Source organism: Tamandua tetradactyla, chromosome 26 (genome assembly GCF_023851605.1).
Source record: "Tamandua tetradactyla isolate mTamTet1 chromosome 26, mTamTet1.pri, whole genome shotgun sequence".
NCBI lineage: Eukaryota > Metazoa > Chordata > Mammalia > Pilosa > Myrmecophagidae > Tamandua > Tamandua tetradactyla.
The window spans coordinates 26197812-26220028 of record NC_135352.1 but is presented as its reverse complement, the minus strand read 5'-3'; the positions used below and the strand labels follow the sequence as shown (position 1 = coordinate 26220028).

The window sequence follows — 22217 nt, the reverse complement described above, 5'->3', positions numbered from 1 at the left end:
ATGAGATTGACTCTCTATGTACCCAAATATTGAAAGGCTAAAAGTAAGCTGGTGACATTTTCTAGGTTTGGAGGAAAACACTTGCATGAGCAAATTATCCCCGAACAAAGTACAATATTTCCTCGGTCCACGTAACTACAGCAGGCAGTATAATCGAGACAAACTTGCACTTTTATTTATCTCCTGATCTTTGAACTATTTTTAAAAATTACGATTCCATTTATAAATTTAAGATCCTAATTTATTTAAATCAAACATATTAGAAGGTTTTTAAAGCATGTTTCCAGGGGACCACATAGAAATCCTTAGGGTGAGTGAGTCTGTAACTTTATAAAGTGAGAAACCTGAAGCTCAGAGAGCTAAAACAATTTGACCAAGCCCCACAGGCAGCTTGTTTCAGTTTGTAGAAGTTGCCTAAATGCAATATATTAAAGATGGATTGGGTTTTAACAATGGGGATTTATGAACTTATGATTTATAGTTCTTAGGTATCAATAGGACAAGATCTGGACTTTTGAGGACTGGCTGCTAGAATCTGGGACACTTCTCTCACATGGGAAGATATATTGGCATCCGCTGGTCCTTTGCTCCCCAGTTTCATTCCTTTTAGTTTCTGGTTCCTGTGGCTTCCTCTCTCAGCTTCTGTGGGTCCTCTCTTAGCTTCTCTTAGGGCTTTTCTCTATGAGCTTCTCTTAATTTCATCTCTTATAAAGCACTCCAGTGAAAAGATTAAGACCCGCCTTGTAGCAACTCCTCAACTGAAACAGCCTAATTAAAAGGTCCCACCTTCAATAGATCTGCTCCCACGTGAATGGAGTACAAGAACATGGCCTTTTCTGGTGTCCGTAACAGCTTCAACCCACTACAGCAGCAAACTGGTTTCAGCTCAAGTCCCAATTACTAGTAAACTGATGAACAGATCTGAGCAAGAGGGAACAAGTCTCATCTGCCTTGGCAGAGCTTTCAGTTCTTCTTTAACCTCAATGGGTAGGCTCTTAACAAAAATATAATTAGGTGAAACTCAAGAAAAAATGTTTCACAAGCTTTCCTTTCTATAAACAGCAGCAAGTTCTACCATTGGAAAGGAACTCCAGAACAGCCCTCATATCTTTCAGGGAATTTATCTGTTGTGTGATCCCTTCTCAGGCAATGACCAGACTGTCACTTCCTAGCACTTCATTTGTATCTCGGTGCTCCAAGATCTAAAGCAAGCTATAAGCATTCCCCATCTTTCCTGCTTTGCTTTTTTTTTTTTAAAATTAATTTAGACTTTCAGTGTGTGTCAGTAGACTAAAAAGGAAGAGAATCTAACCTTTTACAAGGAACCCTACCTGCATAGGGCTCTGAGGAGGTGACATTATGCAAAGGGAAACTGAATCACAAAGAGCAGGGCACTTAGAGTCTGTCCTTTATTTTCTACCCATATTCCAGCCCAAAACAGCTGAAGTCTCACCCTTCTGGTACATTCTACATTGATAAATCCATCAGACTTCCCTTTTGTTTTTCAGACTCTGAGCCTCGGTTCAGGTTAGAATTAATGGTTAACAGTTTGAACAGTGTTCAGAAGTCTAGTTCAGTGCAACTTTGGCTAGCAGGCATACTGAGTGTGAGTTTGCCTAATTGCTATGGCCAAATTCAACTGCCAAATGTAAGCTCTCTGGCTTTTTCTGTGCATGTCATTTGCACAAATACACAGGAAAATAAAAGAAGTAAAACAATTTCAATGTATTGATAAACAACTGACTCTCCCAAAGTGTGTTTTTTGATAAGCAGAGATCTGAAGACTTGCTGAACGAAGAGACCTAACGTTACACAACACTGGGAACTAGTAAAAGTAAATATTAAAGCTTGCCTACACAAGCTCATTTAGAGGATGATGAAGATCATTTTGGAAGAAAAAAAACACGCTCATTAGGAATTACTTGCAGCAAAATAAGCAGAAAGGTGTCTTCAGGTATGGTTTCAGAAAATTTTAAAGATTTTTCCCAAGCAATTACTCCTGGAAGTGCCTTTTTCTGCCACGGGTCTTTTTTATTTGACTTGTTAACATTAACTGGTACAACAGACCTGTTTGATTTTTTTTTTTTCATTTGTCAGACTTAATGTTTTAGAGGTTTTTAGTTAACATACATAACTTATTTGAGTGGAATTACCAGATGAAAGACAAATAATAGTTTCTACTTGTGTTTAACAAATTTAAATGATAACAAGAGTAATTTTAAGAAACAGAAGTCTTGGTTTGCCTCATGATTAGGTTTTCCTAAAGTAGTTCAATGCTGAGAGGGGTAAGCGCATTTCTAGGTGATGGAGACAGCCTGGTAATATATTTGAAGCCCATTTTTTATAAACCAGAAAACCTCATAAATAGAAAGTCATTCTGACTTTTTTAATACATACAGAGAGAGAGACCTCTGAGATGGAAGGAAAATAAATAAATTGGAAGGGGATACAAAGACAGAAAAATCGGGGTGGTGAGAAAGATCAGATGAGGACAATTAGAAATAACTGCTTAATAATGAGCTGGGGTGGGGAGTGAGAGGTGGGGGAGGGGCAAAGGGATTGTGGGGAGGGAGGGAAGGAAGAGAGAGAGAACTCTTAATAGCGCCTCTCTCTAGGTCCCTGTTAGTTCCAAGTTATTCAGACATAAGAAAGTGTTCAACGCTACGTACACAACATTTTTGGATTTTGGGAAGATAAAATCCAGCGTTATGCTAGGAAACCTGTGAATGCCGTTCAATGAACTATTCCCCTTCCTTACTCTTTCTTGTAAATCTTGCTGTCAGCAAACCAATTACAAATTCCCATTTTATGTTCTAAAAGTATGCTACATTTTTCTTATTGTAGGATGATTTTATTACGTCAAATGATACTTTTCATTTTCTTTGCTTCAGTTTCTGCTGGTAAGTAGAGTTTTATCTTAAGTATGGACTGGAGATAGCTTAGTTCTTTACCTGTAGACTAACATAAGCCCAGAGAGGAAATGCTTCCCATGGACATGGGAAAGTCCCAATCCATCCATTCCAGAGAATTAAATAAAATAGTTGTACTTATTTTCCTCTTAAGGATCCAAGAGGTTCTCAAAACAAGTAAGGAAATTGAAGAGAAGGAATTGTTCATAAGATATAGCTACAACTATATCTTTACTTACATCTACATATATATCTATCCAAGCAGCACATTTAAAAGACTCAATAATAAAACATAGAAGTCTTGATCTGCCTCACTGATTAGTCAGGTTATCATAAGCAGTTCTTTCAATGCTTGGATATATGTATATGGAACTTAGAAAATGGGATGCACACATTGGAAATTAGAAAATGTATTGAATGGAAAAAATATATGTATATGCAAAATAGCAAATTTTTTATTGAGAAAGTCTACATAAATATTCCTACATAGTTTATACATTTCAATAATTTTACTACTGCTGTTAGTTCTCTATACCCACATTAGAACCACTAAGTTTTTATAAAATGCTTAACCTATATTCAGTGTTCAAAATTTAAGTAGGACATAAATCATTTCAAGTATTTTCAACCCCTATGTTTATTCTTTAAAATAAAGCACACGCATATTTTTTAAAAGGAAAGTAAAGGTATGTATATTTATTTATATTTTTGCTACGATGGTTAGCATTTTAAATACATTAACCTCTTATTTGTTGGCAAATATAAAAACGGGAAATCTAGGTAAAAATAATTAAAATAAATTTCACTTAATGTGTTCAACCATATTGTTTATCTTTTTTTTCTTTTTGGGGTTATTACCTTCTTCATGGGCTCATTTATGAAATTACATTGTTAGCTCATTTATGAACAAGTCAGTGCTTGCCTCAATTGATCTATTTTGGGCCCAAGACCCAATAACCGCAGAACGTACAGGTATTTAAATGCACATGGGACATTGACGAAAACTGACTGATGTGAGGCCCCAAAGCAAGTCTCAACAGAGTTCAAATGCTTTAAATCATTGAGATAGCATTTCAAATCCCAGGGAAACTGAGCCCAATGTCAATAATCCAAAGAGAATTGGAAATCCCCAAATGTTTAAAAATGAAACAATGCCCTTTTAAATAAATGAGGGTCAAAGAAATCACGATAGAAATTAGATAACATATTGAACCAAAGGATAATGAAAATGTGACATATCAAAATGTGTGGGATGTAGGTGAAGTGGTACTTAGGTCAAAAATACACGCACTTATATGCACATGTTAGAATAGGAAAAAGGTAAAAAATAATGATATAGGAATCCAGCTCAAGAAGGCAGAGAACAAAATCAAATTAAATGGAAAGAAACTAGAAGGAAGAAGCAATAAAGAAAATAAGATACTAATAAAAATAGAAAATGAGCAGACTTTAGGGAGAACTAACATAGTGACACTTCTATGTTTTACAACGTCAGCATAATCTTGATAGTAAAACCTGACAAGGACATTACAAAAAAGAAAAAAAATCACAGACCCTTCTTTTCTCATGAACAAGATGCAAATAATAATAGACAACATTTTTTACCAAGTTTGATCCATTAGTATTTTAGAAGAAGAAGGAGGAAGAGTAATGTTACAATCAAATTAGGTTTATTCTGGATTGAAAACTTGGTTTAACATTTCGATATTAAAAGATGAAGAAGCACATTTAATGAAGTTTAGTTCATGATAAAAACTCTTAGCAACATGGGAATAGAAGGGAACTTTTGTCATCTTTTAAAGGGCATCTTAAATAAAAACAAAACCAAAATCTCCAAGAAACCTCATAATTAGTAGTGAAATACTAAAAGTTTCCTACAAGGATTGGGAATAAGAAAAGTACATTCATTACTTTTTTTTTTGCATGGACAGGCTCGAGGAATCGAACCCAGGTTTCTCGGCATGGCAAGCGAGAATTCTGCCACTGCATTGCGTGCCCTTTTACTTTTATTTAACGCTGTACTGGAGGTCCTATCTAGTGCAGGAAAGTCGGGGGTGAGGGGCATAAAATAAAAGGTAAAGGATTAGAAGGAAATAAACTCTCAACACGCACAAATGGCATTCTTTTGTTCCAGGTACCCAGAATATATCAAGTTAAGCTAATATATCACGTTAGCAAGAAGGTGGAATACAATGCCAATTTATAGAAACAAGTAGTTGCTGACTAACAAAACAAGAGCACATTAACCAGTTTTTTTATTTTTATTTTTTGCATGGGCAGGCACCGGGAATCGAACCCGGGTCTCTGGCATGGCAGGCAGTAACTCTGCCTGCTGAGCCACTGTGGCCCACCCATCAGCCACTTTTTACAGGCACTAAAAAGCTCCACTTTTATTTTGAAAATCAATCTGTCCTGTAAAACTAATGATCCCATTTTTAGGGGGACCCATGTATCCTTTTGGTAGTCTAGTGAATGCTATCGACCCTATTCTCAAGATAACGTTTTTTTAATGCATAAAATAAAAACACATAGGATTACAAAGGAAATACATTATATTGAAACACAGTTAATTAAAATGCAAAAAAAAAAAGTGATAGAGAAACAGATGTTGCTCTTACTGAAATGTAGGTAACAAAATCGAGAGGCAGACCTAAAACTGCTATAGTCATTCTTAGTAACAAAGTGGTGATGAGTGATAATGATATTTTGAGATATCTGCAATAATTGTAGTGGGTTGTGAAAACATCTGGGGCTTCTACTGTGACATAGTCAGAGCTGCTACTAATACTAATGTGGTTTGTTGCTTCCATTGCTATGTGAAGATATGCTACATTTCAGTTAGAGGTTAGTGAAAATGAAGATGCAGATTTTTTTCATCCCAATTCATGGACTGCTTCACTGCTATCACCTCCAGGTGGTAGCTTTGGGTGTTTTGTACCGACGGGCATTCCCATATATTTCTTGGCATGTGGGTTGTTACAACAATATATATTTGAGGTGTATTTTATTCGGTCTGTAGTGTCTTCATTTTTGCTTTATAGAAATTCATTTTTAACATTAAGAAAACCTAAGAGTGAATAACAGTACCTCTTAAAAACAATATGTGGAGATTAGAAAATACAGCCTTTTATTCAGTAACTAAGAAAACAGTGACCAAGACTACTGCAATCTGTAAAACTAGATATCACTTTCTAACAGAAAAAAATTTGTATTCTGTAGTTCTGTTATGTATTTTTAACTTATGGTTTCAGGGAGTTCAATAATTTTTCAACAGCTTAAATTTCCTGATAGTAAAGGGCCCATATAAAATGGTGAGGAAATACAGTAAGTTTTATCACACTCACAGTAATAGGAGGTTACTAGAAAACCATCACTCTGGGATCCTTACTTCATGTCAACACAGAGCTCAGACAGAGAGAAGCAACAGGGAAAGGGAGAAGTAGGGGCCCAATTTAGAGCTGGATGGAAACCTAAAAGACCGTCTTTTGCTGGTGAAGATCTGAGAAATGGATTTAATTATAAAGTACTCTGTGTCTCCAAGATATTCATTAACTCAGAAGTACAATTTCATTGAGGCAAATGGTTCCATATTGTGATTTTTTTTCACCTGTAGACTGCTTATCCTATAAACATATAAAATTTTTGATTGTCCTGATTTCCAAATTTGGGCGTATTTCCCATTAAGTAGTCCTGTTTGCCTTACTTTTGTGGGATTATTACCTGATTAGATATGTGTCTATTAAAATCCAAATAACTCGTGCCATGTATTATACCACAGAGTGTGTGACTAAGCTGTTTAAAGATACCTACTTTCAAGGAGGAGATATAACTACTGTTGTTACACCAAGCGCCAAGTACTGCCAAATAGTCTGCACCTACCACCCAAAGTGTTTGCTCTTCACTTTTATGGTTGAGTCATCTGAAGATCCTACTAAATGGTAAATGTTTATACTTATACAGAGAGGAAATAGATTTTACATGACAATTACTTATTGATAAATTTCCATCTACTAATTTATAAAATTTAATGTTTTAAGATTTGGAAAATATGTTGGCCTTCAATTGAATTTAAAACTATATGTTGACTATTGCAGAAAAAGAAAGTGGGGTTTAGATGATTAGGGGGGAACAGATACGGTTCTTTCAATTGTGGACTTTCCAGTCTCTTTTGATTGCAATATCATGATAAACTGGCTCTCTTACCTCTCTCTCGTCTTATGTTTTTGAGTCATTTTGTATTTGCTTCTCTAATGGGCTGAGATTACTTAAATAAGAACTTCCCACCTCCCAACTATTTTATTCAGAAAAATTTTAAATGCAAACATAATTTGAAAGGACATTGCAATGATCCCCACAAGAGTCTTTGGCATTTTTGCATTGTCTATTTATGTACATACATGTATTTAACCATTTTACGTAATATGAAACCATCATGACACTTTACGTTATATAATTTAGCATACATTCTCTTACATAAAAGAAATAAGAGACTTAACAAGAATTCCTTGTATCATCTCAGTTGTCCTTAAAATGTAATTTGTAGCTACTAATTTATAGCTATACTATAACTGATGGTGAGTCACAGCTTGCGTTTGATTGTTTTGTCTCAATAATCATACAAAAAAAAATTAAGCATCCTACAGGCCACTTTTGTTTCCAGGTGATTGGCATTGCAAGAGGCCAGGCCAGTTGTCTAATAGAATGTCCTGCATTTTGAATTTGTCTGATTGTTTTCCTAAAGTATCATTTAGCTTATTCCTCTTTATCTACTGTAGTCCTTGAAAACTGGAATTCAATAATAAAGACTTGATTAGGTTCAGATTAAACATTTTGGAGACAGACAGTTTCACAGGAGAACAATTACCAGCAAAATATTTCCCATTTACATCCATTGGAGGCACATATGCTACATTGTCCATTCTTAATGGGGGTATGTCAATTCTCTTGGTTAAACTGGCAATTGCAAGATATCACCATTGTAAAAGTAAAATTTTCACTTTTCAATTAGCTAGTAATCTGGGAGGTGATATTTTATCATATCACTGTTTGAAAGCCCTATTTGGGGGGAAAGCTTTTTTTTTAATTAGAGAAGTTGAGGTTTACAGAAAAATCATGCATAAAATTTGGTCCCCCACCCCACCCCGTGTTAATAACATTTGTTACAACTGAGGAAAGAATGCTATTCTAATTATACTATCAACTATAGTCTGAGGTTTACATTAGGGTTCACCATTTCGGTTGGGCAAGTCTGTTTTCTTTTTAAAACTTTTATTTTAGTATCAGAAGCTTTTGATGGACAATCATGAATGTGAAAATTCAATACAGCCTTGCTGCAGAATTAGGCTATGGGCATCTTTGTATCTTATTACTGCCCAGAAATTACATAAGACCCTGAACTTAGAAAACTTAAAATTCTAGAATCTAGAATAGAGGTCCAGCAAGCTTTTTCATAAAGAGCTAGAGAATATTCAGTTTAGGTTTTGCAAGTCCAGAGGCCTTATTGAAGGATATTACATAAGAACTTACACAATTACCATTTCAAATGCAATCATTTAAAAATATAAAACCCATTTTTAGCTCACAGACTGTACAAAAGCAGATGGCAGGATGCAAGGGGCCCACAGGTCACATTTTGCTGACCCCTGAAGTGTGGCTCCAGTTAAGAAAGAATATTATATGTGGTCTGTAAGATGTAAGGATGTGGTAATGAAAAACAAACTCACATCTATGCATACTGGAATGAAATATAGTCGTTTGTTTCCTCCTTTTTTACTTTCTGCATGCTAACTCTTAAGTCCCATTCTTTAAGAACAAAAACGAACAAACCCACCCAGTAATGTTGATTTTTTAAAATAGGTTTACTTGTGTTCTAAAAGACAGTGTTACCGAAACACTGCCCAAGGTGAATGTGACAGGAGCAATTTCTGGACATTCTTTCAAGCAATGCCTGCACCAAATAAGCGGTAAGATGTTTTATTTAAATTTACATAAGCACTAGCTATTGCATGTATACAGTAATACATCAGGTAAAGTTTTATGGCTATAAAACAAAACCCTGGTGTTTGGAAATAAACTCCTTTAGTGAAATTCTTTCAGAGTAAAGTAAAAAGAAGGACATGTGGCTGCCCCCAACACATATATACTATATTCCATTTAAACATCTTTACATTGTAGAAGGATGTACCTCAGTTTTTCTGCATTTATTGTCTATCTCCTTTCACTTTAGAATCTTACGTGAAAGACTCTATGAAACACATAAATTCAAATAAAAAGGGCCATATTTAAATGACACTTGATTTAATGACATAGATTTTTTTTATTCACAATATCATCACTTAATTGCATATTCATCGTTTCTTAGAACATTTGCATTAATTCAGAAAAAGAAATAAAAAGACAATAGAAAAAGTAATAAAATGAACACAGGAAAGAAAAAAAAGATTATACCTATCATACCCTTTACCCCTCGCTTTCATTGATCACTAGCATTTCAAACTAAATTTATTTTAGCATTTGTTCCCCCTATTATTTATTTTTATTCCATATGTTCTACTCCTTTGTTAACAGGGTAGATAAAAGGAGCATCAGACACAAGGTTTTCACAATCACACAGTCACATTGTGACAGCTGTATCATTATACAATCATCCTTAAGAAACATGGCTACTGGAACACAGCTCTACATTTTCAGGCAGTTCCCTCCAGCCTCTCCATTAAGTCTTGAATAACAAGATGATATCTACTTGATGCATAAGAATAACCTCCAGGATAACCTCACGACTCTGTTTGGAATCTCTCAGCCATTGACACTTTGTCCCATTTCACTCTTCCCCCTTTTAGTCGAGAAGATTTTCTCAATCCCTTAATGCTAAGTCTGAGCTCATTCTAGGGTTTTTCTCAACCCCTTGATGCTGAGTCTCAGCTCATTCCAAGATCTCTGTCCCACGTTGCCAGGAAGGTCTGCACCCCTGGGAGTCATGTCCCATGTAGAAAGGGGGAGGGTGGTGATACTGCTCATCATATTGGCTGGAGAGAGAGACCACATCTGAGCAACAAAAGAGGCACTCTTGGGGGTGACTCTTGGGCCTAAATTCTAAGTAAACTTGACCTATCCTTTGTGGGGTTAAGTTTCATATGACCAAACCCCAAGACTGGGGGCTCAGCCTATAGCTTTGGTTGTCCACATTGCTTGTAAGAATATCGAGAATTCAACTAATGACATAGATTTTTGAACAGATTAATAAGTGAGTCACTTAGTAGAACTAAGGAGACATGAGAGGGGTCAAGTCAGAAAATTGGGACAGGAATTTACAAGTCTAATGTTGTGAGTAAAAGGATATTGGCATAATTTTACCACTTATGTGAGAGAATAGGAAGTAAGCAGATTACAATAAAAAAACAAAGGACTTCTTCAGGAAAGCGAGTGGAAGAGTTAAAAGAGTAAGTCAGGAGTGGTGGAAAGAAGTAGGGTAGCTGCCCTGGAATCTGGAAGTACTCATTTTTAAACTTTATTTCCAGCTTGCAGTAAAGATGTTTATGTGGATCTGGACATGAAAGGAATGAACTACAATGGCTCTATTGCAAATTCTGTTCAAGAATGTCAGGAGAGGTGCACGAATGACGTGCATTGCCATTTTTTTACCTATGCCACAAGCAGGTTTCCCAGTCCTGGCCATCGGTGAGTAACTGTGCTATAGCTAAGCCCACAGACGTTGTAGGATTCAACGAAAAAGTAATTGGTGCTTTATTACAAATATTTTATCTGCCCATGCCAAAATTTATTTTTAACCCCTACAAGACAGTTTGATTATTACTACTCATAGTGTTCTTCATGAAATACGCATTGAATACCCAAATTCATTTCAGTTCTATTTCATAAGGAATCTGTCTTCTCATGACTTACAAAAATGTGCTTTACTCATCACCTGCTTAATTTCAACAGTGCTGCGCTTTTAAACCGGTGCTTTTAAACAGTTAATTTTGATCTGATTGTGCCCTTCCAAGCCTAAAGGATGCAACTAGTCTAATTCTATAGAATAAAGAAAAGAAGCCCACTCAGCTTTCTCCAAATAACAGCTCTGTAATCAAGACAAAATACTGGAGCCCATGTGAAATGCTTTACCTTGCCCCACAGCGGAGTTTGAAATATTCCAGGGATAAACCAATTGCGTAAGAATCTACAAATCAGCTGGGCCTTAATGACTAATTTGCATTCTCTTGGCTGAAAAATTCTCTAATTTTCATTAATTTTATTGTTAGAAATATTTGGAAAGCTGTAGACTTTATAGGAAACTACATTTATCAGCAATCCAAAGAAAATAGGGAAATAAGCTTCCATTGCTAGTATCAGGATATTAACATTCTACTCTCTACATCACAGGAAGGAAATAAATGGAAAACAAAGTATGAAAGCTGAGTTTCAACTAAAACCATGACAGAACAAAGCAAACCCACCCAAATTACTAATTAATCTAACCCTGCTTTCTTTTAAAGGGCACATCCAACCACATCTTCTATGTCTATGGTATAACACGTGAATGCAAGTCAGGAAATTGGAAATTCTTAAGCTTTGCAGAAAAAATTAAATGTTAGAATCCACATGACCATGTACTCATTGTACTAGCTAGGGGCAGAGCTGGAATTCCAGGTCAGCTTCTCGGATCGATGCTTTCGGAGTAATTCCTTAGCTATATCGGCCCAAGTCATTGTCTTTCAATGGGACTTAAATGTCATCTCCTGTTTTTTCCTACTTGTGTCTGAAAGAATAAAAAACTTACCCATTTTTGTTTTTATTCAGTAACATTTGTCTATTGAAGTACACCCAAATGGGGACACCCAGCAGAATCACAAAGTTAGATAACGTGGTGTCTGGATTTTCGCTGAAGTCCTGTGCGCTGTCTAATCTGGGTAACTATTATTTTCTTAATAAGCCAGTGGAACCATTACATGGTAGGTGCTGAGGATACATACGATAGACCTAATTTAGGACGCTGGTTTATGCTCACTGGTGAAAGGAACTCAGAGATCTTTTACTTTCTTCATAAAGTAAATTTCATGTTAGAGCTTAGATTTAAATTTCAAGTTTAAGAAATCATTTCAGGTTTTTTCAATAGTAAAAAAAATGATTGTAAGAGAAACGAACTTTTTAAATATGGAATTTACAAATACTGAGGCTCGGCTGTCACTGATTCTGCCGGAAAAATTGATTTCATACGATGCTTTCCTCTCGCCCGCAGGTTGCATTCGGGACATTTTCCCCGAAACCGTGTTTGCAGACCATAACGTTGACAGGGTCCTGGCTCCCGATGCTTTTGCCTGTCGCCGCATTTGTACTCACCATCCCAACTGTTTATTTTTCACCTTCTTTTCCAAAGAATGGCCAGAAGAATCTCAAAGGTGAGGAGTTCAGCTTAAGAGTAGTTTGTTACCTTTTAAAAACAGCTGATCCAAATCCATGGTTAAAAATTATGAGGAATGAAAAAGAAAAGAAAAGAAAAGAAAAAATAAAAAAAAGCAAAGCAAAAGAAAAAAAACAGAGTAAAAAACAAAAAAATAAAAACCAAAAAAAGTGAAAAAAATTATGAGTAACTAAAAATTTAATCTGAAAGTCTGTATAGGATAAAAGCTATGAAGAAGAGTTCCCGGGCCCTCCCCCTTTTATTTCCCACTACTGATCACAAGCCCAGTGGAATGTACTGGGTCACGATTTTCAGACTAGGAGGAATCTGGTCATCAAGGGGTGTGTTCTCCCCGTAGACAGTGGATTTCTGGGGCTGGCAGGGGCCGTCCATGGTCTTTGGCTCCTTTGTCACGTGACAATGCACATGGCGGCCTCTCCTAGCCTCTCCCTTCTCTTCCAGGTCACATGACATCCAGCTTCTGGCTCCTCCCTCTGGTTTTTGTTTCTTTTCTTTTTTTTTTTTTTTTTAACTTTTTTATTGTACACTATAACATATATACAAAGCAAAGAAAGAAAAAAACAATGGTTTTCAAAGCACCCGTCAACAAGTAGTTACAGGGCAGACCCCAGAGTTTGTCATGGGCTACCAGACCATCCTTTCAGATTTTTCCTTCTAGTTGCTCCAGAATATAGGAAGCTGGAGGGCTTAAATACACAATCGACTTTTTTTCCTTCTATTTTTGTGAAAAATAATATATATACGAAAAAGCAATAAATTTCAAAGCACAGCACCACAGTTAAGTTGTAGAACATATTTCAGAGCTTGACATGGGGTTACATTTCCATAATTTGAGGTTTTTACTTCTAGCTGCTCTAAGATCCTGGAGACTAAAAGAGATATCAATTTAATGATTCAGCAATCATATTCATTCGTTAAATCCTAACTTCTCTGTATAACTCCACCATCACCTTTGATCTTTCCATACCTCTCTTTAGGGGTGTTTGGGCTATGGCCATTCTAAATTTTCCATATTGGAAGGGTCTGTCACTAATATGGGGTAGGGAGATGGATGTATCTGATGTTCTGGAGAGGCTGGGCCCTCTAGGTTTCAGGACTTATTTGGACCAGGGACACATCTGGAAGTTGTAGGTTTCTGGAAAGTTACTCTAGTGCATGGAATCCTTGTGGAATCTTATATATTACCCTAGGTGTTCTTTAGGATTGGCTGGAATGGTCTTGGTTGGGGTTTGACAAGTTATGATAGGTAGCAAGATCTAACTAAAACTTGCATAAGAGCAACCTCCAGAGTAGCCTCTTGACTCTACTTGAACTCTCTCTGCCACTGATACTTTAGTAGTTACACTTCTTTTCCTCCTTCTGGTCAGGATGTTGATCCCACAGCACCAGAGCCAAATTCTTCCCTGGGAGTCATCTCCCACGTCACCAAAGAGACTTTCACCCCTGGATGTCATGCCCCATGTAGGGGGTAGGGCAATGATTTCACTTGCAAAGTTGGACTTAGAGAGAGTGAGGCCGCATCTGAACAACAGAGGTTCTCCAGAAGTAACCCTTAGGCATGCCTATAGGTAGTCTAAGCTTCTATCCTACCTACAAAAGCATCACACAAGTAAGCCTCAGGATTGCCCTTCTGGTTTACTTTGTCTGTGATCTTCCCTATAAGACCTTCAGTAATAGAATTTTATTCACCCTGATTCAGCTGGGCTGCAACTTAACTGAAGTAATCTCATCAAAAAGTCCCATTTATAAGAGTCCTCACCCACAGGAATGGACCTAGTCTAAGGACATGTGTTTCTGGAGTACACAACTCCAAACCCCCAGACATGTTTTTTGTAATTTGCTATTTTTTGTCAATCACAGTTTTTTCCCCCCTTATTCCATTTTATAAAGTTATTAATTGATACCTCTAAAAGGAATGACACATTTGATCCTCACTACAGAGTGTAATAGGAACATGGCTGCTATAAGCTACGACTTCACTGTTAAAATTTAAATTATTTAAAAATAGTGAAACATTCACTTCTTCAGCTGCACGAACCACATTTCCAATGCTCAATCATCACATGTGGCTAGTGGCTACTGTTCTGGATGGTAGAGAAAGAGAATACATCCATCATTCCAGAGAGTTCTAGACCGTGCCTTTTTGTTAATTAGGAATAGTGACTTCCTCCTGGGCAGATGCTGCCTAATGGAGGAGCTTGGAATGGATTCCACTGTCTGGGCTTCTGAGCTTGAATAGGAGTCTCTAAGTTACATGAAAATTGTTGAATCCTTGAGATAGCTTGGGAGCGTTGAAGGGAAGGCAATAAAAAAGAAAGATTCTAGGAGCACCAAAAATAAAGCAATCTCCAAATACTTTGGTAGAGTCAGGTGGTTTGGTTTAGAAAATTTGTACACAACCTCTGGATCACAAAATCTGAGTCAGTAATTCATAAAAAGGACATTCAAAACAGGTAAATCTTCATTATTAAATGCCAACATAGTTGACTTAGTCTTCTATATGTGCTAAATGTATATAACAGTTTCATATGTTTTTCTTTGTTATATTTTACAGTATCGCTTTTAATCTTTTTTTTTTCTGCTAGAAATTTTTGCCTCCTTAAAACATCTGAAAGTGGATTACCAAGTACGCGCATTAACAAGGACAAAGCTTTTTCTGGTTTTAGTCTACAAAACTGCAGGCACAGCATCCCAGGTAACCAATGAAAGGATTTTTGTCTGAAGGGACTGATGAATGCTAAGGTTATTTGTCTCACATCTGATATGTGATTTATTGTCTAGTATTTTGCCACTCTTCAATTTACCATGACACTGATTTCTTGGGCGAAGAACTGGACATTGTTGGTGTGAAAGGACACGAAGCCTGCCAGAAAACATGCACTGACAACATCCGCTGCCAATTTTTTACCTATGTCCCATCTCCAGAATCTTGCACAAAAGAGAAGTAAGTCATATTAAGTGTTAGCTAGATGCTCCTGTTCCATCTCTTAGTGAAGGGCAGTGTGTTTCTAACATTTTGTTTCCTACCTGCAGGGGTAAATGTTACTTAAAACTTTCCTCGAATGGATCCCCAACTAAAATAATTTATGGGGTAGGGGGTATCTCTGGATACACACGTCGGTTATGTAAACTGGATAATGGTGAGTATAATGTCGCTTGAAAAAATATATCTGAAGGAATTATTCTATCCCAAATAGACCATGACTTAGAGAATCCAGAATAGCTACCTTGGTGAAAAATTAGTTAAAGAATTTAGATGGACTTTTGTCATTTTCACTCCTATCACCCAGGCTGATCCCATTTTAAAGGTAAGCTATTGGACCTTGATCAAACTCTTTATTGACTAGTATTAACTGAACATATGTTTTCATTTTTATGCATTTACACAATAGGCATTTAACAGTAGAGCCACACTCAGCCAACACTCTTACATATGATTGTTATCAAGGCTATGGATCTTGCTTACTGTCCTTTATAGTCGAAATATCAACCAGCATCTTGGTTAATCAATTTGCTTATTTTCTTCCCAATTCAGTTCTATTTCTACCATAATAACCTATTATGGCTTTACTACTTATTGATGTACGTAAAGCTACATGTTTTTAAACGGTAGCTTTGTTGCTTGATGCCTATATTGTAACACATTATAAATTAAGATGAAATCAAGATTGAGTGAATAAAATCTTACTTTGTACAAGCTTTATAATGATAAAACTCTTTTAACGCATCAGAATTTGTTGTATGGAGAGAGTGAATCGATCCTTAGTTTCTGAGAACTTTTGTAGAGCATATGGTTATTATATTGTGTCGATACTAATCATCTAACTAGGAGTCTAAGCATTCCTAGAATTCTGAGGATCCATGATAGGACTCTTTATATGGTCCAAGCTTCTTTGAATACTCAGCCATTTAAGTTGTATCATCTCATCTACATTCTGTTTTTCTCATAATAAATTCACCTAAGACAAGGAAAAGCATTCAAAATGATTCTATTGTTTCAGTTTTACTTCTAAGCATTAGAAGAGATGTAGCAAGTTTTGTCGCTACTGATGTTGACACAGTTTAAAAAATAGGACCCACCCTTGGGTCATACCTTGGTGGAACGCAGAATCCATTTTCCATCTACTGTCCCTCATTAGGTTCTTTTCTGTTGAATTTATAGACTCTGGTCTACATAGTTCACATAACATATCAGGTGCAGGTTGATAGTTAAACCAAAAGATATAAGATATAGGAAAATAAAATCTTATGGTTTTTAGTGCACCTTTTGAATGAGATGAAACTACAATTATTGCACCATGTTGGATGAAATAATACTCTTTTATAATATTGGGTGAAACAATGTGAGAGGAATATCTAACTGGGATGCTTATTGTATCTTGTACTGTCATTGGCCTACAATATAACAATTTTCTGAAGATATATAACAAAAGGCATCAAAAAAAAAAAACATTCCTTAACACAATCTGTAATGCTAAATACAGATGATTTGGGAATTTTGTTCAAGCTGACAAACAAAACAGAATGAGCATCAAGAGTTATGGCTAAGACTTATGGGATCTTATCCTGATAAGATCTTTATTAGGTTATTTATAATACATTTTAGTTACTGCCTATTAATTTTTTTCAACTTTGATTTCTGTGCCACTTCTTAGCTTACCAATCATAATAATTTCCCAATAATTCCAAAATATAGTCAAGATCTTTACAGTGTTCTTCTAAAATAAATCTTCACCCTATTCACTCTCAAATGAGAACTCTCTTCTCATGCACACCCACCATTGCAGGCAGCTGCAAACATGTCATGCTCATTCCTACTTCAGTTTGCTGCCAGCTGTGGCTTTCTTCACAACTCCTTTTCCCATCGACTTCTTCTAGTCAAATCCTGCCCCAGAATTATACACTCATGTTCTTTTTGAAGAAAGAGAGGTCCAGACAAATTGTTTTACATCTATAAAAACTCGTGAATGGACCAACTAGGACTTGGGTTTTGACTACTGAATTATCTGCAAATGTTACACTCTTCCTTCAGCTGAAGATATGAAGCCTCTCTGTTCCTCTTGGCATTTTATGTGTGGTGGGGACACAGCACACGGCATCACATGGAACATTGTTAGGAAGCATTCAGGCTCCAACCCCAGACCTCCTGAGTCAGAATCTGCATTTAAAAAGATCTCCACATGATCTGAACTCATATTAAGTTTGGGAAGCTCTGCTCCCAGAGTACTATTATCTGTGAACCCCCCACTTCAGCTGGTTGCTAAACAGACTTGGCCAGGGCTCAACCAAAAGGGTGGGTTCTTAGGTCTGTCATCCCAGGAAGTGAAAACAGGATGGCAGGCCAGAGAGGAAAGCTATGAGTCTGAACCAAAGTCCTTGGAAAGTATCCACGGTTGACCCAAGAGTACCCAATCTGTCAACAAGGCCAAAGGGTGGAAGCAGTTTATAAACAAAAGGTCAGTCCCAGTTTAGATGTGGGTGGAGCAGGCGTGGATAGGAGCAAAGTTCAGCCCACACAGAGCAGAGTGGAGGAAGACTTTGTCAAAGCTGCACACCAAGTGAAAAGTGTTCAACTTTTATTCTGTAACAAGTAGTTTTCAACCTTTAGCAGGGCTTGCTGGAACAGGTTGCTAGACCCCATCATCAGTTTCTGACGCAGTGGTTGTGAGCCAGGGTCTAACATTTCGCATTTCTAACAAGTTCCCAGGAGATGCTGCTGGTCCAGGGAGCACACTTTGACAACCAGTCCTTTTAAAGAACCACCAGTGTTATCGTTTGAAGAAGGACAGACTGCTTTCTAGCACAGTGTGAGGAGAGCAGCATTCTGTGGGACCTCTAATTATAAATAACTTACCAAGATACAAGAGCATGCACAGTTATGTGTGTATGTTCTATGTGCCAACTTGATCGTAAAGTTTCATGAACTCAAGAGCATGGTAAACCATTGAATCGAGGGAAGGTTTCCTTCCTCCTGTGCCTGAAAGAACGTAATCACTGATAGAAAATGAAAGTTTAGGAAGCTGCTCATTACAAACCTTCTGTTGTAGAGTGTACCACCAAAATAAAGCCCAGAATTGTTGGAGGAACTGCGTCTGTTCATGGTGAGTGGCCGTGGCAGATAACTTTACACACCATGATACCAACCCAGAGACACCTGTGTGGAGGCTCCATCATTGGGAACCAGTGGATATTAACAGCTGCTCATTGTTTCGACGAGTCAGTACTATTTGTGTTTTTATTAGTTCACTATCATCACACATCTATGAAATCTATAATAGGATACTAGCAAAAATATTTTTAAGATGCAAATTATCCTGTATATTTCCTAACTTAGTTTGATATCTTTAGTGAAGAAAAGAAAAAAGAAAGAGCTATTCAGCATCTACCATCATCAGAGTAGGTACAGGAACTTTGCTGTTTGATCTGATACTGTTCTACTTCCTCATTTAAATCCATACACATCTCTAGGTGCTTTCCTATTATTTCCTATAAATGCATGCTACTTTCTTAGCCCAGAACTAAACACACTGAGAACTTTCCATTCTTTGACTCTGATCTTCTTTTCCTTCCTTCCCTCCCTACCTCCTTTCCTTCCTTCCTTCCCCCTCCCACTCTTTATCCCCTCTCTATCTCTATCATCTCATCTCTATGTCTACTCCATCACCCTTCTCTCTCTCAGTCTCTTTCAATAGTGTTTCCAGGTACAGGAAGAGTATACCATGCATCTTCAACCTGGATTCCCTACTTAGGTTAATTTCAATATTGGCCAAATAAAAAAGTCTAGCCAGGAGTATAGTATACTAAGAAATTCTAACTGACCAAATTTCCTATTTGCTACTTCAGGAGGTTCTGACTTGATTTCCAGGCACAGCTTTGTTTGTTTTATCAGCATACAACTTATCTCCCTTATGAGTCAGAGTTACAAAGCTCAAAGCTACCCTTATGGTTAATCAGTCACTTTTACAATTGGAAAATGGAGGGCCAGAAATTCCAACTAATTTTCCCAAGGTCACAATTATTCATTGGCAGGGTTGAAACTTGAACCCCCAGCTCTTTATGCATGCACACACATGTTTACATGGGAGAGTGGAAAGGACATTCATTCATTTTTTGAATTGTAATGTATGATGAATGCAGTCCCAGCATCTTCTATAGAAGAGGAATATGTGACTGAAAAATCTTCTCAAGAAACCACATCTGTCCACTAAAACTCCATCATGGCCCCCAAATTTAGATATTTGGTAATAGCTGATTAAATGGCTATATAGCTCAAACTGCTGGGGAATTATTTTGATAAAGGAAATTTCTTTTTCCCTATTGTTTGCTCTTTAGGGTGGCTTCCCCTAAAATTTTGCGAGTCTACAGTGGCATTTTAAATCAATCAGAAATAAAAGAAGATCAACCTTACTTTGCAGTTCAAGAAATAATAATTCATGATAAATATGAAATGGCAGAGAGCGGGTATGATATTGCCTTGTTGAAACTTGAAACAACAATGAATTACACCGGTACGTAAAATTTTAACTAGAAAGTTTATATACCATGGCGACCTATTTGTAATGTCTAACACCGCTAGCTTTGTGTCTGATCTCACCAACCTCTCCACGTACAGTTACCATGAAAAGGAGAGGGGCTGGAGAGCTAATCTTTCCGTATGTTAAAACTGAAACTCTTTCCTGATTATTGAATCTTATTTGGGAGTGTAGTTAAAGAGGTAGTAAGATATATCTAGGCTTATCTTCACATGCATAGAATGTCATAATTTTGTAAGATATTGGAATATTAAAGATGACCTAATCTAATACCTCCCTTTTAAAGATAAAAGGATTGAAGGTCTGAGTAATTAATGATTTGTGCAGTCACAAACTTAATTAAGGTGATAGAGTTCATGGGGATGGGTGTAGCTTGTCTCTCTTTCATCCTCTGAGCCTGCGATGCATGTTATATTATGTGGGACATGAAGGATGAAGATGTACAACAACGAGGCAACACATGAATATAGTAAATAGAGAAAACATCACATAGTGTAAGGTGAAAGAAGAGAGACTCTCCTGGGAAAGATGAGATATTTTGCTTTTGATAACCAAATTATGATTTTTAAAATTTAGATTCTCAACGACCCATATGCCTCCCTTCCAAAGGAGATAGAGATATGATGTACAGTGATTGCTGGGTGACTGGATGGGGGTACAGAAAATTAAGAGGTAATAAATTATGTCTTTATTTTCTAAAGATTAAGAACACAGTCCAACATAACGTTTTCTGCTATATCAAGCCATCCAACTAAAATGTAGAAAAGCAACATATTCAATTGCAGAAAGTGTATGTATGAAGATGGAAAGACAAAAATCACCCAACTGAGGATGATAGCGTGTCTGATTGGAAATTTTAAATATGACTCCGAGCCTCTTTAAAAGCTAATTATTTTTAATGAAGTTTAAGGAGGAAGCTAGTGCTTTTCAGTAAATGGCCTAGGCTGTTAACCTATTGTTTTCTCTGGTAAGTAATTATAGTTAGACCCATCATTAATTCTTGAACTTAGTTTAATGTTAACAAATTAACATGTGTGATAGTGCAAATAATGTCTTCATATTCTGTAATTTTCATGAAAGTTCTATGAGGTAAGCCTGATACTTTTTCTTTTTAGATTTTTATAGAGACGTGATTTTGATTTTATATAGAAAAAAATAAATATATGCATGTATATACATATACAAACATATGTATATGTATGTATAGATGTCTATCTATTTCTCTCTATATGCTATTATATAACAAGTCAAAATATTGATTTTTTTTTCAGACAAGATCCAAAATACGCTGCAGAAAGCCCAGATTCCCTTGGTAACAAATGAAGAATGCCAGACAAGATACAGAGGGCATAAAATAACCAATAAGATGATCTGTGCTGGCTATAAAGAAGGAGGGAAGGACGCTTGTAAGGTACAGAGTATTCTTAGGCAATTAAATACATTCAAATTTGAATGTTTAATGTGTTAAGACAAAAAAAAAAAAACAGCCTTTTGCCAATGAGCAGGGAGCATAGTGTATGCTGTTTTACCTACACTGAAATCTAAAGGGAATAGACTGGATAGCAATCAATCAATCAGGTGCTTTACAGTTTATTAGGTAAAATCACTCTTGCTGCAATGAATTGGAGATGAGAAGTGTCTGAACTGATTTGTATGCCTCTCCTTTTCTCCCCTTTCCTAGGGAGACTCTGGGGGCCCCTTGTCCTGTAAACAGAACGAGGTCTGGCATTTGGTGGGCATTACAAGTTGGGGTGAAGGCTGCGCCCAGAGGGAAAGGCCAGGTGTCTATACCAATGTGGTTGAATATGTGGACTGGATTCTAGAGAAAACTCAAGCCACATAAAAGAGACTTGAATGTGAAGAGCAAAGCAAATTCCTCCCTGGAAGAGAGGTTTTGAGTTCACTGAAGACGAAACTGCCACCATTTCCCTCCCTATGATGCAATGCCAACGAGGCACTAACCAATCAGAAGGAACTTGCTTGATATTTCTAAGAAAATATGAAAAGAAGGCAAGCTGTCATTTTCCAAATGCCCATTTTATGATAAACACAGTCTGTTTCAGCATCCAGTCTCTTGCTTTTCTATCCTACTTTCACTGAGCCAAAGAACTAGTATAAGGTGATATTTTGGGTGGTTACTACATAGGCAGATATGTCAGGAAAGAATGAAGTGGTGGCACCAAGGGATCAGGCAGAACTGATCACCATCCTAAAAAGATCTGTTCAATTAAAAATGGGAACTGGGGGAAGTGGGGACAAGCACATTCACCATCAGTTCAAGTAATTATGCTCTGTCTACACAAACATACTTCTTCTGTAAAGGAAGAATTTGACCGAATTCAATGGCAGGTTTTCAGA

The 22217-nt window shown here is 36.8% G+C and overlaps 1 protein-coding gene across 1 annotated transcript; it reads left to right on the top strand.

The window, feature by feature from the left end:
- The first annotated feature begins 1853 nt into the window (after positions 1–1853).
- F11 (coagulation factor XI) lies at positions 1854–21921 on the top strand. The gene is made up of 15 exons (XM_077144572.1): positions 1854–1954; positions 2845–2900; positions 6688–6847; positions 8766–8872; positions 10427–10586; positions 11706–11815; positions 12145–12304; positions 14913–15022; positions 15109–15271; positions 15361–15467; positions 18375–18543; positions 19660–19835; positions 20436–20531; positions 21131–21270; positions 21541–21921. The coding sequence occupies exons 2-15, from the start codon at positions 2846–2848 to the stop codon at positions 21700–21702; spliced, it is 1875 nt and encodes a 624-aa protein (XP_077000687.1). The 5' UTR covers positions 1854–1954; position 2845; the 3' UTR covers positions 21703–21921.
- The last annotated feature ends 296 nt before the right edge of the window (positions 21922–22217 follow it).

Coding starts and splice junctions, on each gene's coding strand:
- F11 (XM_077144572.1), top strand. CDS start 2,846: ATGATTTTATTACGTCAAATGATACTTTTCATTTTCTTTGCTTCAGTT. Junction 8,873..10,426: donor ATGCCTGCACCAAATAAGCG/GTAAGATGTTTT, acceptor CTTTATTTCCAG/CTTGCAGTAAAGATGTTTAT. Junction 15,272..15,360: donor GAATCTTGCACAAAAGAGAA/GTAAGTCATATT, acceptor TCCTACCTGCAG/GGGTAAATGTTACTTAAAAC.